Source organism: Alternaria conjuncta (assembly GCF_024043145.1).
Source record: "Alternaria conjuncta strain BMP 0040 chromosome Unknown scaffold_23, whole genome shotgun sequence".
Taxonomy (NCBI): domain Eukaryota; kingdom Fungi; phylum Ascomycota; class Dothideomycetes; order Pleosporales; family Pleosporaceae; genus Alternaria; species Alternaria conjuncta.
The window spans coordinates 257,405-275,035 of record NW_026250112.1 but is presented as its reverse complement, the minus strand read 5'-3'; the positions used below and the strand labels follow the sequence as shown (position 1 = coordinate 275,035).

Sequence of the window (17,631 nt, the reverse complement as noted above, 5' to 3'; positions counted from 1 at the left end):
GCGGTTTATCAAAATTACCTGGGGTAAATCCCAATAAACGTCAGCTTGTCTATACACTAGTTGATAGTCGCTGTACTGTAAAGGAGGTACTGTTCACCCAGGGAATGTCATTTTACGTTTGGCTGTGGGCGGGTGATCAGCCTAAGCGTACAACGCCAGTCCTGTGCACCGGAACCAAACTTTCGTAAGACCAGGATTGGCCTGAGGCACGTCGCACACCAACGCAACTGGATTACACATGTGGAAATAGCTCGGTAGTACAAAGTTTTGCGATTCCAACAACTGACCTTGCGCAGGCGATCGACGCGATAGCAGCGCATCAAGAGCTCTACACCTTCCTGGAGGGAGGCAGTGTTGCAATCTCTCCCAGGAATCCGGCATCACTTGCCACGCGTCGCCTTCAAGCGCGTTCACAGGAGCAACCTGTATACGACCTCCGCGGACTGAAGCTTCGTGTTTCGCGACGAATCCTCCGTCATACCTGCGCACTGCAGCATCCCACTCCACGCTTGTGCACCCAACACTGGAATTTTGACAAGCATCTTTGCGCAACTATCGCTTTGACATTGATTAACATCTTCTCCTGAAGCCGCCACTAGGGGGCGAAGCACGCGTCTGGATAGTACTATGGAGCGACCAACGTTTCGAACGACCTGTCAAAACATTGGCCGTGCCTGACTACTGGCTCCACGCTTGGCAACGCTCGAACTTCAATGCACACCATCTTCGCAGGAATCGCATTCATTCTTCTCAAACCGACAGTGAGGCTATTGACGCGTGGTGAGATCGCAATCCTGTGTCATGGATGGCTCCCAATAGACGACGCATTGCCTACTGCTGCACCACTTCGAGTCCAGTAGCGCTCGGAAAAGATGATTCATCTTGACGACCAAGACAACCCTCATCACTTTTGAGTTGCTGCGGCGCGTAGTCAGATGACCCTCGTGATATTTCTCGGTTCTAGCTCCATCGTGCTTTGACTCTTCAATCTCGCTACAACCGGCACACCAGTCGGAACGCACATCCCACTAATGCATCAGCGCTTCCTGGCCTGGCGCGGTGCATGGATCCCAACTCCAACAACAGGCTCGTGCGGATCCAAGCAGACAACGTTCAGCCCAGGAGGACGGAACCATGATCTCTCTCAGGTGGGCACGGGAGCACGGGTCGCACAGGCGAATATGAAAATCGGGAGTGCCCACCTTACTCCTCCCATTTCAGTGATCAGATATAATGGCTTTCGAAAAGCACGTCGTTTCTTACAAACAGAGATCATCTCTTGCCATTGTGCTTTCACCTCCCATTCCTTTGAGGCCCTTCTCTTCTATCACTGCTGTTAGTCACCGTTACGCCATGTTCGATCACGACAAAGAGAAGGACTCCGGTCTACCTTTCCATGAGCCTTCCACAGCACCTCCGTCGGAGGACCGAAGAAAGCATCACTTCCTACGGACTGAGGCCACAGCCTTCTTGGGAGAGCTCATTGGCACCTTCATGTTCCTTTCTTTGGCCTTCACTGGTACTCAGATCGCACTCAACGCTGCCGGCACCAACGACTTGACCGCAAGCTCAAACCCCATACCGGATGTGGGAAAGCTCTTGTACATCGCCTTCGCCTTCGGTATCTCTCTCGCCATCAACGTCGCCATCTTCGCCGACATCAGTGGCGGTAAATTCAACCCAGCAGTAAGTTTAACCACGCAGCCTGTGTTCGTATGACCCCGGCACTTGGGTAACACCATATGCAATATCGGGAACACATACAGCCATCATACACATGCAGTGTAACAGAAGCTAACCTACTTCTCCACAGGTTACCGCCGCCTTATGGCTCACACGAAAGATCCACTGGCACCGCGCACTCCAAACCATCATAGCGCAAATGATCGCCGCGATAGCCGCAGCAGGCTTCGTCTCCGGTCTTTTGCCTGGCGAACTCACCATCGACACCAAGCTTGACGCATCGATCTCCGTAACACGAGGTCTATTCCTAGAAGCTTTCGTCACCGCGCAATTGGTCCTCAGTATCCTCATGCTGGAAGCAGGGTCAGCGAAACCAATGTACATCGGAATGTCGCTATTCATCGCCGAGATATGCAGTGTCTACTTCACCGGCGGCAGCTTGAACCCAGCACGCAGTTTTGGTCCCGCAGTCGTCGTTGGTTTTACTAGCTACCACTGGATATACTGGCTAGGACCAATGTTGGGCGCAGCGGTAGCGAGTGGAGCTTATGCACTTATCAACTTTGTACGGCGGGAGCAGATATAACATATCGCAGCAGGACGACGTAATGAACATTTTATCTTTCTCTTTGTTGGCTGGTACAGCAGTTTTGGGGTCGATGCAAGTCATCGGGTTTTGAGTCCCACGGGTGGGACGGACTATGTGGGCACAGCTTGCTCTCTCCTTTGTCACTTGACTTCTTGGACTATTCTTTAGCCAACGTGACCGCTTTGGTATCTCTTTATTAATTAACATGACATTCTGTTACCTTCTAAAATCGTCGCGATGCAATTCTACACATGGTGAAGTGGAGAATTCCTTGAGGAGATCTTGATGGAATGGCTACATACGGTGAAGTAGAAAATACTTTGAAGATATCTTGATGGAATGGTAGCAAAGTCCGACACTGCTCGCTCACTCTTGAGCTCATTCCATGGGTACCCATCACTTGGGGAAAGTATATGTACTATGTTCTCAGTTTCAAGTAGCTCTTTCTACGCACAAGATATACAACCACCTACTCCAGTTGCTTTGAAATACTACTACTACTACTGCGTCTATTCCAGCCCGTTCTAACCTCATTTGTCTTGAACTACAATCGCTCAAAGTTACAGACGCGGACACCATATCATGGACATTACAACGATGAACCAACAGCGCTCACCATTTTTACGTCTACCTGGGGAGCTACGGAACGCCGTGTACGCATATATCTTTGGCACCAACGACATAGTAGTCGTTCGGCGACATGTACTAAGCATCCATCCACATCAACCCACCATCGGTCAGTGTATCCATGTCCTTGGGATCTGTCGCCAAATCCGGGCCGAAGTCTCACCATTTCTCTATTCCAAATCCAAGATATCAGTAGACGAGGTTGCGGATGTGAAAAGTCTCGCTACTCTCTCTGGTCATGAAGCCATAGTGCATATCATCATCCCTTGGAGAACGGCCTGGACGTTGGTGTTGATGAACAACAGGTCTTCCGGACTTGCGGATTTGGGGTCACAGCGCAATGCTATGTTTCATTCGTTCAAAGGGCTGAGGAAGGTGTCGATTACGCCCCAGTACCACGAGGTAGATTCGAGGGACGTGTTCCTGGCTATACGAGAGCCATTCAATGATCATGAGCTAGAAGTTGTTTGGTGGCAGGAATCGATACACTGAGATGGATACGAGGGTGATTGAAGTGTAAGATTGAAGCTTTTGAGTGATGCGAGGAGGTATACGACATATTGTATTAGATTCCAATAACCGAATGCTGTGCTCGCTCTTTCACTCACCTTCATCTAATCGTTGGTCTTAGCTCATTCGCTAGCGTGTTGAAGACCTTTCGATTGCCTCTTAGCATCAGCTCGCATACTAACTTGCTTACGATACTCCCATCCAATACAGTCATATATTGACAACGATGGAGCGCGAAGCCATGTAAGCGATACACCGCAACTATTGGAAGCAAAATCCCTGACGGAACTGCTAGCACTGCTGCCAACCAGCTCAGATCTCCTCTCCTCCGGCTACCGGGCGAGATCCGAAATCGCATATACGGTTTCGTCTTCTATGGCAAAAACACTACCCGGACTGCCCTGCTCACGACATGCAAGCAAGTTGGGCACGAGGCGGCGCCAGTCTACTACTCTCACATCGACCTTTCATTCTTCGACTTCACGGACTTGAAGAACCTGGGTCTGATGAGGCAGATGAATCAGATGATTGCTAGAGCAAAGCCAGAATTACTCGCGAGAGTAAAATCAGTCTGTACACGCCGCGGACCAACAGAACATATGGCGCGTTGCGCTCTCCGGGCTGTGCCTAGGGATGGTTACACCGAGTACTTCATATTTGCAAGTTACCTCCCAGGACTGAAGTACTGGGACGTTTGTGGAAACATGAATCCGGTCTGGCAGGAAGAAGTGATGAAAGGGATCAAGAAGTTGATGGGTCGTGATTTGGACGTCACCTTCGATCTGACGAAGTAGTCTCAAGGGGGTAATTGTGGTACATGTCGCCTTCTTGTTCTCGAATACGCGGTTAGGGATGTCACTTTTTTGACATATACGGCTTGGCGTGGTATCATAGCCCAGAATAGCGGAGTGAATGCGGAGGGCAAGCGAGAGAGCCACGTGCACTAGCGCGACCTTGTACCATAACAACCACCCAATAACACTTGACGATCTCTTTCTCTCTCCCACTCCAGTCACAACAAACAAACTCTCCGACTGATTTCATTACTGCACAAGTTCAGTTCGTGAAGCGACAATGGATTTCGACAGCATGTAAGAGACAGTGACAGTGAAGTGTCGACTCCAAACTGACAAATTACAACAGCACCGCTGCGAACCAGCGCAACTCACCTCTCCTGCGCCTTCCAGCCGAGCTTCGGAACAAGATATACCTCTATGTATTCGATGATAATGACATACATCTCGTTCATTACCGCCGCGACCTTCGAGTCCCTCCCGGCTCGCCTTACCCGATGAGCTTAGCGCAGAGCTGCACTCAGTGCCGCTATGAAGCCCTTCCTTTTTTCTGGCAAAGCACCATATTTCACCTGAGGTACCCCAATATGAGTAGCCTCGTGCTCAATACGAGCCAGAGCTTGCGCGACAAAATTAAGGTCGTTCGTCTTGATTATAGCGTTGCTTTTAATTTTCATATGGACACGCGTGGTCATGAGGGTGCATTCGCTGGGGTAAAGAAATTCGTGTGGGGATACGACAGGCTCTCAGAAAGATATGCAGATAAGGAATGGATAAAGAAGATGAAGGCGACGTTTGGAGAGGACGCTGAACTTATTGATTCAAGCGGCAAAGGTTATGTAGCGGAAGACTTAGCATGGAAACGCAAGGAAGACCTCCGTTAGGTTCATTGTAGATATTATAGAGGTGCGTCCGGAGTAAAAGGACTTCTCATCAAGCAGACTCAACATCAACAGTATACGTCCTATCATGATAAATCCTCTTATCGTTCATCGGCGCCGTGCTCTTATCCGAAGCGCCATCATGTATCCTCTCCCACGCATCCTGATCGCGCCCATGATGCACAGCCGACAAGCTGAAGCCATGATCCGAGGGCCCGTGGTAGCTGTCTCCTCCTCTTTGTCTGCGCGAACGGCCGCCTGCAGTGATAGTCGTTGCTACACGGTGCTTGCTGTTCGGATCGGTGCTGTTGTCGCGTTCGTTTTGGAAGTAGTGGCGCAGGGCTGGGAGGGAGGATGCGAAGCATCCGATGCCTGTTTCGACGTTCGAACAAAGGACGATGTGGGCGACCCAGAAGGGGAGGTTGGTCTGGGACTCGAATTTGTTGACGAAGGGGATGCGTATCATTGTGATGATTGATGCGCTGGTGTTGTTAGTGGTTGTTCGTACTGCTTTGGTGACTGAGAACTTACAGTGAGGCGAAGGAAAGCAGCCCAAATGCTTGGAGCTTCGATTGTCTCTTCATCTGCGTGTTCCACAGGATGATAGCCGGCACAACTACCAAGGCCATGTCGGTCAAGATTGTCGATACTGTCGCAGTGTGCGCGATGATTAGGAATGTCTCCGCAGAAGCGCACTCTCCGTCGCCACTCATGATCAACGTCGGAGTCCCTATCAATATCGATCAGCAATGTCCGACCTGTACATTGCAAATATGGTAGACTCACACAAAGCGCGCACCGGCTGGCAATAAGCCAACGTTCCAACAAAGGTAACGAGGAAAGATGCCCATGTAACAGCGAGTAGAACCCAGACTGTGATTCTCATAGGCTTCTTGATGGATGCAATTCGCCTGATCGTGATGCACACCGAAGATTTGACAGTCGCAAGTGCGACAACGTACACCAAGATCCAGATGAGGTAGTACTTGATGGCTTCCGACTGCTGCCATGCATTCAGATCTTCGTTCATTCTTCCTAGGCCAGCGAGACAGCCGTAGATTGCCAGACCCGTAACGGGGATGTATGCGATCTTTGAGGTTACGTTAGTATAGCACTGATCAAATACTGGTAGTAATAACGTACTGTGCCTACAACCATGAAAGCATCTTCCAAGCCGAATATCCTTTTCTTGATTCGAATGTAAGTTCGTAACGCTACAGTGACAATAGAAAGAGCGAAGAAGATGGATGAGATGACGATGATAGCAAGTGGCAGACCATCCGGTGCAATCAGCCTCGCGGATGGATCGACATCGTTCATGGGCGCCGCCATTGTGGGTTCAAGACGAGGATGGATAGCAAGGACCCCAAAAGAGTATGTGCCTGCATCTCGAGGAACCTGCTATTACTTTATACGACTCCGCCGACATTGACCGCACAAGCAGACTCCCCGTCGAAGTGGATCATAACAAATAATCACCAAGGCCTTCGACTCACGCTGATGCACCCGTTCCTCTTTCGCCCCGTTACCATCCTCACATTTCCCTGCCCGGAAACGGTTGTGACAGCCGCGAACTTGACTCGCTGCAGGGTCTGGTGCATCATCTTCGCACCGTGCCCACGTGTAGCGGGAGGAAACATGCTGCCGCTCCGACCAAGACGACGAAAATCCTGCTAGAAAGGAGAGCTATGCGTGCTATGTAAGTAATCTGACACGTTTTTGTATCCATACAGCGACGCCATGGCGATGGTACCGAAAAACTAGCGGAGCGATCTCCCGCGCCGGCGATCAGGATGCCGGGTCTAGATGGTGGCTAAGAACGCTAGTCGTGTCTCGAGACGGGAACCTGACTTTCCAGGTCGAATCGAGAGGTCGAAGAGCAGGTGAACCGAGGGGAAGGTCCGGACTTTTTGCGCTGGGTCAGATCGTGGGTTCGGGGCGAGGAGTTGCTGCGATGGAGGTCCACTTCCTGGACGGAAGAACCCGAACAGATGCGCTACAGTCTTCGTTAGTAGGAAGGCCAAGTTTTCCAAGATTACGAGGCAATGTGTAATTATCTAAATGAGAGAGTGCAAGCCAGTTCATCTCAAAGCGATGTTCAATTTTCCTTCTTTAGAGATAGAGAGTCTTCAGATTATGACCGGTTATGATTGTGTGCTGTAATCTACTGCTGGCGCATGTACGCCACTCCATCTTCTTCCCATTTCTACATGTAGTGATGTATCCGAGTTTCGCTAGTCTCGGACGGATTCCAATCGCTTGTTTCCAGGATATGAAAGCTAAAACGCACCCATGACAAGCCAAATCAAAACGCTTGTATAACTATCCTCGCCGGGTACAATACCGCAGTGCTCAATGCTACGATGCCTCGAGTGTTGACAATTCCTCCTCAGTCCACGTCTCATCATCTCTGAACTCAACTTCCAGACCTTTCGCGGATATATCTCGCCGCAAATTCTCCATATACCCGACCATCATATCTCCCCACGCGTAGCTATGCACGTAAACCTTCCGCAGCTTGGGAAAATCGTCCAGGAACTTCGTTTCATATAGCTCAACCGCGATTTCCTCGCATACAACCAGTGACGTTATGCGAGCGTAGTCTGATAGCTCACCGAAATGCATAAGATCCTGAATGCTGCAATCGAAGGTTGTTGCGTCGACGATGCATTCATTCCAAAAGATGGATGAAGCTTCATGAAGGATCTGTCGGCAGGTCGCCAGGACGTAAATGGCTGGGTTGGTTCTTTCGCCCTCCGTGTAAGGCCGCCAAGGGTCTCTGATTTTTATCTCTTGACCACAGAAGACATACTCGTAGATGCGATTGCGAATCTCTCCGGGAAGACGCAAGAGAGGCGAGTTAAGCTGGTTCTCACGCGTGCTAACATAGTTAGCAAGAAGATATACACATGTACCGCTCACTTACATCTCATCGAGGTCTAGGGATGCGCATTCGCTTGCGGTAGTCTCTACGTCCGTGGCCTTCTTTTGCCTGCACAAGGGTACCGTCCGAAGACACCGAACCAACCGGTTAGAAGACATTTGATTTGCCTGAAGGTGCTGGGTGTCGTGAAAGTGCGATGAGTCGTTTGTTTGGAATAAAGTGAGTTGACTGCGTGGAGTAAGACCGGAAGTGAGGGTTATAAACAAAGTACGCAGGGAACACTCGTTTGGTACTAGCTCGACACTAATCGCCATTTACGTACCCGTGGACCTAGGGAGGCGCCTCTCACCATTGTGGAAGGAGAAGAGGTAGCAATAGAGCCTTTGACGTACTGTTAGTGAAAGCGTTCCAGCGTGTGACATGGGTAATTCGGTGTTTAGGAAGAGGCAACAAAGCGCATCTGCGATAGCGCTGAACAGTGTAAAAACAAGATGACTTTCACCAGAAAGATGTTTTCACGATGTCTAGGAGATGTAACTCGACATCCAAGACGTTTTCATCTATCACTCCTGCAAGACATTACAAGAAAGATTAACGGACGGCAAAGGAGGATGTGGACGCAGCGTACCCGAGTTGTTGCCTGTTCACCGAACAGTCAACCTTGGTACAGTATCTCGCTAACTTACAGCACCCAACACGAATACATTGCAACAGCTACTAAAAAATTGTTAGCAGAAATTGTAGGCCACTACCAGTCTCATCTCTTCACCGCTGCGACGACACCCACCGCTTCAACCTACCGTGTCATCACGCCAGCAACGACACAACGACCCTTCTACGCCTCACGCTCTCCCGCGAACACCACAGATTCGCTCTCGCCATGCTGTCGCAAATGCGCACCCACATCCAATCATGGTGGCAGCAGATACCCTTGCCAACAACCACAGCGACACCCAGTTTCCAGACATGGCATGATTTTGATCGAGGGCATTGGATGCCCTCAGTCAGCGGCAAATTTTCTCAGCCTGGCATCAAGCACCAATGGGCGGGCTCATTCCGCCTCGTGAGCTGGAACGTGAACGCAGATGCACCGTTACCAAAGTCTCGTATGTTCGCACTACTGCAGGTCATCAAAACCACAGGAGTTGCAGATGTTGTTTTCCTGCAAGAAGTTTCAACAGAAGGTCTTGCAGCCCTGCTTGAAGATTCCTGGATACAGCAAAACTGGTACATAAGCGATGTCGATACCTCGGCTTTCGGAACTCAAAAGTTCATCAGCATCACCCTGGTGTCCAGGTTGTGGGTGACGACTGATGGTATCCAGCTAGGCGCCATCTGGAGAGTCGCATTACCGAGTCGTTTTGGACGAGACGCGTTGTGCTGCGATCTGATCCTCAACTCTTCGAGCAAGCAGACGTCGGTGAAAGAGTCTACTCGACTTCGACTCATAAACGTCCACCTGGATTCATTGCCAATCAATCCGTCGATGAGGCCGCATCAAGTCTCCATCTGCGCTTCATACCTCGGGGCAGCTGGTCGTGGGATCATCGCCGGCGACTTCAATTGCATTCTTCCGGAAGATGACGACCTTGTCAGTAACAACGGTCTTGCGGATGCGTGGGCGGAGCTTCATCCAAATGATTCAGGCCATACTTGGGGCGTGTACGGTGAACAGTCTTTCCCACCCAATCGGTTGGACAAAGTTGCTCTGTTTAACCTCAACCCTTCAGCCATGCGCGTCCTGCAAACGAGCGAAATGAAATCCTACGGCGCAGAGATGTCGGCCGACGTAGCAGAACAGGGGTCAAATGCGCATTTCAGCGATCATTTGGGTCTTTGGTGTGACATTAGCTGGGCAGAAGACCGACCGCGGCAGGAACGGTGAGGCGACGTGCGACGAGATGCTAAGAAGGTCGGAGCTGGCAGTGTCAAATTCCCGGGACATCATGGCAGCACTGTACATAGGAGAGTAGGACGACGTCTGATGCCCGTCGGCCGACGGTGGCCCTCCAACACCGCCGACGCCCGTGAAATTTCGGGGTCGGCCGCCCGACATGCGACACCACCGTCAGACCAAGACCTCAACATTGCCCAGACAGGCAATACATGTCGAAAACCATCGAAACCCTTCGGCATTGCGGTGCGACAGGCCCGACAGCCATCGGGGCGCCGGATTTGATGACGATGCGATGCCCCGTCTTGTCTGCGACTAGAAAGACGGGGCGATTTCCTGGATGTTGCTTGGCGAGACCGGCGGGTTTTGAGAAGGGAGGACCGACGCCGAGATCGAGGGCGCGTTGGGGCTGGTTCGGCACGTGACGCGTGAGCGTGAGCGTGACACGGTCAGTGTCGGCATCGCAGCGCAGCCCTGGATATCTTCAAGGCTGACTTCATTTCGCGATGCTGAAGAACCTTGGAAGCTGGAAGACTGCGCGATGCCGACACCCCAGAGATAGTCGGTTATCGCACGCTAGCCGATAAGACCGCCGACTTCACCGAAACAGGAGGCCTTTGCTCGATTCCACGACGAGCAACGATCTGAATACGATTTTGCGAATATCAAACATGCGGGAGGAGATGAAGATCGTGTGAAAGTTGTTATCAATCAATTTGGCTCGTATGATCTCCAATTACCTCTACTTCCGTCTCGGTCATGCACTTCGTCACGTGAACATTCGAGACTTCGCAGTAATGACCTTCCCGCTGAGCAGCCTTTCAAAATACAACTTGACTTGTCATATAACTCATCTGAGACAGCTTTACTATCGTTATCTCGAAGCCGAAGGCCGTTACAGCTGCTCGTTCCGGACTGCCTTGTCCAATGAGAAGTGAAGCTGACCGATCCGGCTAGACTGACGTCCCTGCATGCAGGTCAGGTCCCGCAGACGCAGGGTCCAACCGGTCGTCGGCGAGAAGGAAAGTCTGGGGTCTCTCGACACACTTTTGCACTCGCTATCGTCAGAACGCTACACTGGAGCTGTCAAACAACGAGATCTACTACCCGCAAGATGACAGACTCCAGCTTCAAACCCTCATGTAGCTGCTGGAAAGTGTCCTGGAGCTGAGCACCACAGCGATCTGACATGCTTGAACCTCCACCGCCTTCTCCACGCGACCTCAGAATAGCCGAACCTCGAGCATGGGCCATGGATCTATCCCCCGGCTCGGCTTCCCATCTTGGATGACACGAACGTGTGGTTGGTCGGATTGGTTGGAAAGCACCGCCTCGCCTCGTCTTATCAGCTAATCCGGGGGACATGCCATGAAGCATATCGGCGTATCTGCAATGAGCCGTCGGCCCAAGCTCCTGGTAAGAGTCAGAAGAGATGAGCATAAAGACGCGGTGATATCCTTCGAGAGCTCCTTTCACCTATCTATACTGAATGAAAGCTGTTTTGGACACCATCAGCGTGGACTTGAAGTAAAACAATACGAAAAAGGCACGAGCATATCTCCAAAACTTACAATCGAGATTTCCTTTTTAGAAGCAACACACCAAAAGGTGAGTACCAAGTAAACAATAGATCTTGCATACACCTCCGTTGGAGCCACGACTACAATGCAGGGTCTAGAATCCACACTCCACGTTCCGCGGAAGCGCAACCCACGAACGCAAGGGAGATCTACAGGGGAAGAAGCGGTCAGCTAACGTGTATATGTATAGCATCGTTACACATACAACAGCATTGAGACAGCCATCGTTCCACTGGCAAGCATAGACAAGTGCAAACACCTATCCAACCAATTCCAACGAACAATTTGGTGTTAGATTCAAGATGTGCTCATACACATACTCGTGGTATTACTGTAACCACGACTACTACATCTGGTACGTCGTTGCCTTCCCTTCCCTCCCCCCAAAGTTAGACTAACACCCCACAGGGCCAACAGCATCGAAGTCTGCTCCTCACGCCTCCTCTCAGGTTACTCCTACGACGCCTGGTCCATCGACATGTGTTCCAAGATGAAGATCGAATGCGGCGGCTTCTCGAATTACTACTGCACAGACTGTTCAGAAGATGTGGCGTTGGAGTTTGAGCTGGATGAATTATAGAGTGGAGGGATTGGAGTGGAGATACGGAGGGTATGCTGGACCTTTCGGCTGACGGGGAAGACAAGCAAGAAAGATAATGCAGGGTGAGTGAATGTGTGGAGTGAAGTGGATGCGCGGAGCCGGATGCCACGTCCGATAGCACATGTCATGGAGCTGACTTGTCCTGCAGGGCGACCGCGCGAAGCGTTGTGATGGCACGCGTGCGCGTTTGGAGTTATTGGTCGAATGAGGCTCACCGCCTTGTTGATGCACGTCCTGTACCGTCAGCCTCGTGCATGCTGCATGCTGCATCAATGCCACGCGGTACTTTCCTTTTTACCTTTTCGGCCTGTATTGAACGCGCTATACCTTTTCATTATATGATCTGGCTTATCGGCGCAAACAGGCGCGGTCACAGGCTCCTAGGCCTTGTTCGATATGGGTTTCTTGGGATAGGCGTTCGGATTTATTGGGATCTTGGTCAATCTATCGGATACTGTTTGTATAAGCTCGATTGCGGTATATGATAATGCGCCATGCGGTATGGCATTGACCTAAGCTTCCACCTGCCGTGTTCATGCCTGTAATGTGACATCGAGGCCTCACTCCGTCAGACTATCTTCTGCCGTCTTCGGGCTGACACCGTATCCTTCCTCCAATGTCCGCTTGACCTGCTCAGCTCGCCTCCTTGCATCGATGTACATCATGAATTCCTGGTAGGTCCTTGGCATGACCCTAATGTTCTTCGGTACTGTGAACGTGTAGTTGAACTGCCCTGTCGGCTTGCTGTGGCCATGCTCCACATCCCGCACCTTTGAGTCAATCCTAATCTGCACTCGTGTATACTCGGCTTGATCGTCGACGTTTTCGTCGGGCGCGCCGATTAGCGGCGGGTCTGTGTATACGACTGTAGCCGTGAGGTATAGTATGCTGCCTACAGGCACTGGGTTTTGAAAGGTAGAAGGATCGAGGGAGACGAAGGTCGGGCGCGCGTGTGCGAAGGCTGCGGCGGCGGTGAAAGCGAGCTCGAAGGTCTGCTTGAGGAGGAAGCCACCGAAGATCATGAAGTGATGGCGATTGCGGTATTGCGGTTGCATGATTGTGGCGGTCTGGAGACGCGTCGCATCCATAAAGACAACGTTATCGGGTTTGCGTAAGTCATCGTAGGGGTCTGCGATTGTTAGTTGGGCGATGAGAAGTGGTAGCGATAGGACTGACCATGATACTGCAACTGCTTTTGCCAGAAGGCGTGTATGAGGTCGCTTTCGAGGTCGTTCGGCGTATGCTTGAGCAAAGAGGTGTCCCGGCGCTCCTTTCGCACCTTCGAGTTACGCTCGCCCAGAGCATAGAGGCGTTTCTCTTCGGGCGTCTCGACGATTAGAGGATTGACGTTTACGGGCCTGCGAACCAGTTAGCTGCCAGAATCTTACCCACTATATTGATCTTTACTTCTTGGTGCCTGGATCTAGAGAAACCATGGTGAAGGTGCAGTTAATCAAGACGTCCTCGTCTTTGGCCTGCTCGCCCTTCTTAGGTGCTTTGGCAACCTGCATCGTGATTTCCAGACTGCTTCTGCCAGTCGCATAGGTCACCCGGCCAGATAGTTCTAAATCGCATATCTCGGTCAGTGGGGAGTGAATGGTAATGCGGTCGCAGCTAGCCGTAACAGTAGTCACGTCGTCTCCCGTATGCTTGTACCTGTTGCAGCTTTCAGACCAGGTCAGCTACTACGCGTAGCTGTTGAACGCTTACGCAATGATGCCAGAGAGAGCATCAAGATCCATGAAGATGGTTCCGAGCCGTATATGCCCTGAGGCGTTGAGATATGTGTCGAGGATCCATGGGTCCTGAGCCAGCGGGAGTACAACCGAATGGTAGCTCTCGCTCATACGTTTCCCCGTCAGCTTGCGATCTTTGGGTACTTCGGGCTTTCCTGAAGGCTCCGTAGGTTGTTTCCCCTCTGACTGCTGTTGGCGCAAGGCTTCTATCCATGGGGTGCGCACGCGCATCGACGTGAGCTCTCGAAATACGCCATCGGTGCGTCGCGAGGGGCTGCAATGAAGATGTCTTCGACCAATTGAGCCCGCGACTGCTACCGGAGACCTGCAAATGGCGTTTTGGGGCAATGCAGCTTGGCTGACGCGCCGAAGCGCGTTGGTGGTGAGGCTCCTCATGTTGCGACGCGAGGTGGAGGTTGCAGGACCCGCGAGCCCGCGAGGAAGCAACAACCCTCAGGGTGCTTGCCGAACCCATCTCTTGGCGCCGATAACGATACATCACAATCTCAGACCCCCTCGCTCCACCAATCTCTGCAATGCCCATGTCGCTGCCTTCGCCTCCTCCACAGACCGGAGTCTGGTCGGACGATAATGTCGAGATCGATTGAGCTCGGGCGCGCAGTGCTCAGCTCGCCTGCCACTGATTACGAGCTTTGGCTCACAACATTTATTACCATCTCGCCAAAACGAGACGCGGCTTACCTACAGCAGCTAACATCAGCCGAATACCTGGATGCGTTGACGTCTGGAACCGTATGGGTGAGCCGTGGACATGACATGCACATTGACATGACGCTCAGTCTACGCGATGAGCTCTTGCCTAATAAGCAGTTGCAAGCCCTCGCAAATGCCGTTCTTGATGCGCCAGTAGGTATACTTGCTCTTTTTTGGGATGATATTGACAAAGTGCAGGTCTGGGATCAGTTGACGTTGGAGCCAACGCATCGAACAGATATCGCACTGGATCCCGGGACAATACGTCTAGACATCAACCACTCCTCAGTCACGAGCATGCAAGAAGAAAAGAAGCGTCACCGAATCTTTTCGGATGTTCCAGCAGTAGACATTCAACCGCCCAAGGGAACCGCGTCAGTCTCACTCCAGTCCGTACATATTTGCATGGACATTCTAGAGGCAAGCCCGCGTAGGAGGCCCGCAGTGAAACGAACAACTTCGTCCCCGGATGAGCGAAAGGTAGCGACTCCAGAAGAAGAGGACTCTGATACACTTCTGTATGAGATTGAACCTGGGGACTTATCGCCTGCTGGACATATTAATCGCACGTCAACTGCTCCGAGGGCTTCTGCGCACAGGAAACGAAAACGACCAGCTACAGAGGGTGTGGTATCGACTCAATCAGTATCACTTGAACAGGCCGAAACATCGAAACGAAGGCGCAATCGACCGACAAACGATTCTTCGGTGCGGCGAAAGTCCCGCACGAATTCTAAATTGCCAGAACAGATAGAGATTGCCAGCATGGTCGATGGAGCGTTGCGTTTGTCGATTTCTGGTACTCTCAGCAAGGCCCCGATTGGACTGAAGGCCAAAGCGAGCACTTTCCGCCTAGGGTTAGCCGATGTTGCTCCTGCGATATGGAAGACCGGATACATAGTCGTGAGAGAAAGATGTTTCTCATCCTATGTACAGTGCTAACTCATAAGCAGGCATTGTCCCAAAGAGCTCATCTCCTACCTACCATCGCTTGTTCCATCCGCCGAATCGGGGGTGTAAAGGCAGCATCCATCTCGTTAAGAGACAAGATAAAGGACTTGAAGATGATGGCGCATCAAGCTCCGTCAAGTCGCTTAGATCCAACACTATCTGACACTGATTATGAGCCCACTGAAGCTGAGTCAGCCATCGCAAGCCATCTATGGGTACAGTCCCAAAGAAGTCTTATGGATAAGCCCATGGCCCCGATCAAACCGTGTGTGGCGTCTATTGTTCAACAAGCCCAGCCAGACTCTGACGACATGCTCGCGGATGATGAACAAGCCTGGCAGCATACTCAGCCCACTACATCATTCCAGGCTGACGGCCTGCACGAGTGTTTCGAGGATGAGTCGGCATTGACAGCGGGTCCCCAAGCGACCCAACAACAAGCGCGATCTCTTGACAACCCAGGCTTGCTCTCCGATGTTCGCGATGATGACGACCTGCTCCTCGACTCGCATTCCCCAAATGCAACATCGGCCACAGCGTGCTCAACAAATGACCAGCTTCATACGCCCGGCAGCCCAGCTACATATCCACTCTTTACACCTGACATGTATATTCAGCCGTCGGGTGCCTCGTCATCCCAGATTTTACAACATCCATCACAACAGCAGGCGAACACCGAGGAAGAATTTTTACATCAAATGTCAGCTGAAGGTGACGTTGATCATACCGAGGATCTGCTGCTAGTCTCTTAGACACAAAGGGGTCGCACTTGGACTTCAGCGCACTAGCATCGTTGTTACAGGATAGAGTTTCGGTTGTATAGATTTTCGGCCGAAGCGAGCTAACACCCGTTTCATTGAGGAAGGGCAGCATCACGTGGTCGTTGGTATGGCTCCGAAGATATTTATATCCGGTTACTCTAAATGTAGCTTTTCATAGTCGGCTCTGTTATTGAGCCTCACGGAACTACCCTGCGTTCCTGCATTCTGCCACCGGTTCTACGATAGCATATGGGTCGACTTTGGGAACAATCACCCCATGGGCCTATCGTCGACCATCCATCGAGTCAGCAATGGGGTGATGCACGTGTAGGTAGATCACGTCTTCCAGGAACGCCCTTTGAAGAAACCGCCACAACCTCGCAACACGAAGCATGAATCGTGTCCATAGACGGCCTTCCTTACTCCGGAGTCCTCCTGCACTCTAGGATGGCTTACTTCGCTCCCATGGAACACACATTGAAATTACCACTCGAAACCCCAACAGACACCTGGTAGGATGGCTTGGCTGGTGGCTAAAGCTGCACATCATCCTGCAGGTCCTGCACTCAACAGGAAAAGGACCTGTACATCTCGAGTTGGTCCCTGACGGCGTGCGCCTCCACAGAACGATTGCTCACCTCCGATCCAACTGCCGTGGCGCGGACTTGAAGAAACTTCGACTACCAGAACCCCTTCTGCACCAGGCGGACTGGTCTTGTTCGTATTTCCGGAGTGAACCGCGTGGCGTAAACAGGTCCGCTCAAACTTTCCTGTCATTCAACGTCGCCGATGTCCAATGATTCGCGTCCTCCGCTGCCGAGGTTGCACTAAGCGAACCAAGTTTTGTTTCGGAATGCAAACACTCACGAAAGTTACCACATACTCAGCAGCCGGCAAAGCGAAAGCGGCCGCTGCATGTCGGACGTCAGCGGCTCTTCGTGTAACATGCCTGCGAAAGCTGCGAGACGGCATGACATTGTTCTGCAGCTGTCGTACGCTCTCCAACGTCGACCTCTTCTCTAAACGTGATTCGCGCCCCACCAGCTGCACGGGAGGTGATCAATCTCGGCTATCGGGCACAGGCCGTGCCACGTCCTGAGAATCTGCGATCGGAGGAAAGCACGCTCAGTCTCCACCTCACTACTGTTATGTGCCGTCGTACCAACGGCAGGTTTGCGAGCATGGCGACACATGTCAAGTCGGCTCTTCCGAGTCTACCACTCGAACGGGCCATCGGGTTGAAAGCTTTGCATTTCGCAGCCGCCTCCTGGGTTTGGACATGGCTGGCTGTTGTCATGCTAATGGTATAGTCCTCTTTGATATACACGGCACGGCAGTTCCTGCAATCGAGGCCTTGGAGCGCGGCGTTCGTCGCTTGCGCAGAATCATTGGAATGGCAGGGCGCTTCGATTTGAGAAAGTGCCTT

The 17,631-nt window shown here is 51.6% G+C and overlaps 5 protein-coding genes across 5 annotated transcripts; 3 read left to right on the top strand and 2 right to left on the bottom strand.

The window, feature by feature from the left end:
- Window positions 1-1,233: 1,233 nt before the first annotated feature.
- Window positions 1,234-2,269, top strand: J4E85_010449 (uncharacterized protein; the record flags this gene model as incomplete). Its single annotated transcript, XM_051474658.1, has 2 exons — window positions 1,234-1,686; window positions 1,814-2,269. 2 exons carry the CDS (start codon window positions 1,234-1,236, stop codon window positions 2,267-2,269), a joined length of 909 nt encoding a protein of 302 aa, XP_051321578.1.
- Window positions 2,270-3,635: 1,366 nt separating this feature from the next.
- Window positions 3,636-4,203, top strand: J4E85_010448 (uncharacterized protein; the record flags this gene model as incomplete). The annotated part of the gene is made up of 2 exons (XM_051474657.1): window positions 3,636-3,652; window positions 3,705-4,203. 2 exons carry the CDS (start codon window positions 3,636-3,638, stop codon window positions 4,201-4,203), a joined length of 516 nt encoding a protein of 171 aa, XP_051321577.1.
- Window positions 4,204-5,136: 933 nt separating this feature from the next.
- J4E85_010447 (uncharacterized protein) lies at window positions 5,137-6,416 on the bottom strand (the record flags this gene model as incomplete). Its single annotated transcript, XM_051474656.1, has 4 exons — window positions 5,137-5,566; window positions 5,616-5,814; window positions 5,871-6,174; window positions 6,228-6,416. 4 exons carry the CDS (start codon window positions 6,414-6,416, stop codon window positions 5,137-5,139), a joined length of 1,122 nt encoding a protein of 373 aa, XP_051321576.1.
- Window positions 6,417-11,744: 5,328 nt separating this feature from the next.
- J4E85_010446 (uncharacterized protein) lies at window positions 11,745-12,022 on the top strand (the record flags this gene model as incomplete). Its single annotated transcript, XM_051474655.1, has 2 exons — window positions 11,745-11,797; window positions 11,851-12,022. 2 exons carry the CDS (start codon window positions 11,745-11,747, stop codon window positions 12,020-12,022), a joined length of 225 nt encoding a protein of 74 aa, XP_051321575.1.
- Window positions 12,023-12,603: 581 nt separating this feature from the next.
- On the bottom strand, window positions 12,604-14,010 carry J4E85_010445 (uncharacterized protein; the record flags this gene model as incomplete). Its single annotated transcript, XM_051474654.1, has 4 exons — window positions 12,604-13,172; window positions 13,220-13,401; window positions 13,451-13,699; window positions 13,754-14,010. 4 exons carry the CDS (start codon window positions 14,008-14,010, stop codon window positions 12,604-12,606), a joined length of 1,257 nt encoding a protein of 418 aa, XP_051321574.1.
- Between the last annotated feature and the right edge of the window lie 3,621 nt (window positions 14,011-17,631).